Source organism: Pleurodeles waltl, chromosome 5 (genome assembly GCF_031143425.1).
Source record: "Pleurodeles waltl isolate 20211129_DDA chromosome 5, aPleWal1.hap1.20221129, whole genome shotgun sequence".
Classification (NCBI taxonomy): Eukaryota; Metazoa; Chordata; class Amphibia; order Caudata; family Salamandridae; genus Pleurodeles; species Pleurodeles waltl.
This window is the reverse complement of record NC_090444.1, coordinates 37,685,883-37,689,506: the sequence shown is the minus strand read 5'-3', so window position 1 is coordinate 37,689,506 and position 3,624 is coordinate 37,685,883. Positions and strand designations below refer to the sequence as shown.

General features: G+C 40.5%; 1 protein-coding gene across 1 annotated transcript; it reads left to right on the top strand.

The window, feature by feature from the left end:
* Positions 1-1,923: 1,923 nt before the first annotated feature.
* LOC138296961 (olfactory receptor 2K2-like) lies at positions 1,924-2,856 on the top strand. The gene has a single exon (XM_069236476.1). It carries the CDS (start codon positions 1,924-1,926, stop codon positions 2,854-2,856), a length of 933 nt encoding a protein of 310 aa, XP_069092577.1.
* The last annotated feature ends 768 nt before the right edge of the window (positions 2,857-3,624 follow it).

Here is a 3,624-nt window from a genome sequence, read left to right as displayed (position 1 = left end):
TTGCAGGAAGGGCTGACACAGAGAAAACGTGTATGGGATTTGTTGCTTTGGACATAAATAAACATATATGAGTATTTACGCATTGCGATAAATAAAACATACTTCATACAGACCTTTAATGATTTCTTCCATCTGTATGTCCTCCTGCTGCCACAATTGCCCAGCAGGTCTAGAGTTAATTACATGCAAGGACTGCTGCTTTGGTGGTACCTGCATGGGCCTCCCTGTAAAGTTGACAGGCAAACTCTAACACATTCAAGAATATTCAGTATGATGGATTGTATGACTGAATTGCAGAGGTCACTTGTCACCCACAGTGATAACCTTCAAGCGATTGTGAACCAAGAAACATATGGAACTAGGCAGCTCAGTTCTCATGCCACAACAGCTGACTAGTAACAAAAGGTCACCAGCCCGGTAGAGACTTCCCATCCACAAGCAAGACTTTGAGAAAGAGGCCAGCCTAGTAAAGGTTATTTCCAAAGAAATTACAATTCTCTACAAATTTGCCATGGAAAGTGATCTGGGAAATGTACTGCTAAGTTTTTGTAAGCACAATCCTTGCATGTTGTATCCAAAATCTGTTCTTTATTTTCCTTACTGCTCTACAACATCTAGCTAACAAAGTGTTTTGTCTGTCCTAGACTTCTTTTGGGCTAGAAAACATGCACAATAAATCAAATAAATAGATTACATCCAAATGCACAAAAAGTGTTATCACCAGATACCAAAGCATCAACCAAATCACAAGCCGCCTGGTCATTTGCACAAAAAATGCTGTCAGCATCCATACAGATCATGCAGAATTATTTAGACAATTATTCAATCTTGCAGGTGGTCATTCACTAAAGTCTTCAAATGAGAGTCAGAAAGTTTTAAAACAATTTCCATGCTGAGCATGCAGTGCTTGGATAGGTGCAACTTACTCCGTAAGAAAGTCTTGACATAACCACAATCATGACATAAGTTGTTTGAAATGGATTACCCAAATCATGTGAAAATAGTGCATACATTTTTACGCAACATCATTTCTTTTCGGAAATGACCATGAGTCTTGAGGGTTGATTTACAAATTGTACTTTGGTCAGGGTGATGGTATCTTTTGTATAACTGGATATGATATATCTAGGGTCAGATTCATTAAAAGAGGCCTGCACTAGCACCACTCTTCTTGCAGTCCTTAGAGCCCCGCTAATGCCATCATGTGTGCGCCATATTTAAAATGCTGTGCAACATGGCGGTAGTCAGGGGTATTAGCGTCATAATTTTAAATGCTAGTCAGACACTTTGCAGGATTAGCATGAAAAATATTGACGCTAGTCCTGCAAAGCACCCGGAGCCCCATTGAAAACAATCGAAGTCTCCCTTTAACGCCTGCTCTTAGCAGGCATTAAAAATGGCAATAAAAATGACGCAACGAAACCTCTTAAATTTCTTTGCTCCATTTTTTGGGCCCCACTAGCGCCGGAACATCCCCTTGTGTACATTATGCCTGACACAGGTATAATGTGGCACAAGAGTTTACAAAGTGGTGCAATATATGCAACTCTGGCCACAAACATTCTGTTTAATCAGGGAAATTTCACAAATGTATTACTATAGGTGGACATACATGGCTCCTGCTAAACCAATGTTGAAGACTCTTATGGATTGCCTTTTCCAGTGCTGTACATGCTGGGCCGTCAAGCTTTTCCATTCTGCTTAACACTTTCTTTCTGACAAATAAACATTCTTTCTCATAAGAAAGCATCTGCCACAAACAATAAATCAAGCTACCTTTGCACTTCACATGTGGATGTGGCATACAGACTTCTTCGCTCCATGTTGTTTCATTATTTATATTCTGCATTAGCTTCCTACATGTGTGTAATAAGTATTTATGTTTTTTTTATTTGTTGTTGCAGACAATGTCATTGGGGTATAATGGAGAAGTGGAACGGGAGCTCAGTAACAGAGTTCCTGCTGCTGGGACTGTCTGAGGACCCCAATATACAAGTTGTTCTCTTCATGTTATTCTTAGTGATATACTTGGTCACTATCATGGGAAACCTTTTCCTGATCACAGTCTGTGTCCGTGATCCACGCCTTCATACTCCAATGTACTTCTTCCTTGCTAATCTCTCTTTCATTGACATCTGCTACTCATCAGTGATTGTCCCTAACCTGCTGAACCAACTCATCATTTCCAAGATTATGAGCTTCTCCAGATGTGCAGTTCAAATGTACTCTCACCTGCTTGTGGGATGCACAGAATCCATGGTCCTCGCAGTCATGGCATATGATCGCTACATTGCCATCTCCTTCCCCTTGCGTTACACAAGCATAATAAATACATTTGTTTGTGTATTATATATGGCAGTTTGCTGGCTTGTTGGCATTGTGATGGCCCTTCTAACTATGGTGTTTGCATTACATTTGCCCTTATGTGGAAATAATGTTATTGACCACTTCTTTTGTGAAGTCGTGACCTTCCTAAAGATGGCGTGTGGAGACACCTTTATTGCACTGACAATGTTTTTTGTTGTGGGCACTTTTGTGCTGCTGGCACCAAGCCTTTTTATTCTTATCTCCTACATACGCATTGTCATCACCATAATGGGAATCTGTTCCTCTGAAGGCAGATCCAAAGCATTTTCCACTTGCGCTTCACACCTTATTGTAGTCACTATGGTGTATGGGACAGCCATCTTCATGCACATGAAACCAGTGTCTAGAAATGATGATGGCCAGGGAAAAATGGTGTCGGTATTTTATACGGTGATGCCTGCAATGATGCATCCAATGATCTACAGTCTGAGAAACAAGGATGTGAAGATGGCAGTGCACAGAGCTATTTGGAAAAATATTCACCATTAAATATTTTACAATTGATTAGTGCTTGATTTAAAGATGAAACACAATAATGCAAGTTCTATTTAATTCTTTCATGCATTCAGCTACCTACCTGAACCTCTTTCAATGTGGGAGAACCATTTTTTGGTTTCAACTGGATCACTGATGTGCCACCATGTGGCAATGGTTGTTGGAATCCTACCAACATGTATTATGTGCCACACACCTACAAATGTGGATTAATATCCAGTGAAGAAGCCAGTGTCCTCCCAACGACAAAGATCACTCCAGGAGCAGGCGTAGGTAGAGGAGTGGCATTGGGGTGACGCTCTCCTTCTGGAGCTCATGAATATGTATTCTGTAATTGTTGCTGGTACGTGCTGTTATGGATTTTTGCAGAGCATGAAATGGCAAACACAGCTGCTTTCTCATCATTCTATGAGGCCCACAATTATATCTGTGAAAACTGATGGTGGTAAAACATGCTTGCTGGGGAGGTCATCCATTCTAAGTGTCTTACTTTTCAACCTTACTCCTCTATGCCAGTGGATGTCTGTTGAAGCTGTAGCCCTAAACTGTACAGTAGGTCACAATGATTAAATGAGAACTATGGACGAAGAATGCATTTAACTATGGGTGGAAACACTTACAATGTGTCTACACTTTTACTGGAGAAGATTATGGTGGGCAAAACACATTATTTGGACAATTGCTGGAGACACTTACAGTGTAACTTGTTGAAGTGGTTATAAGGGTGGCACACGAACTTACCTATGCAAATGTTATTTGATT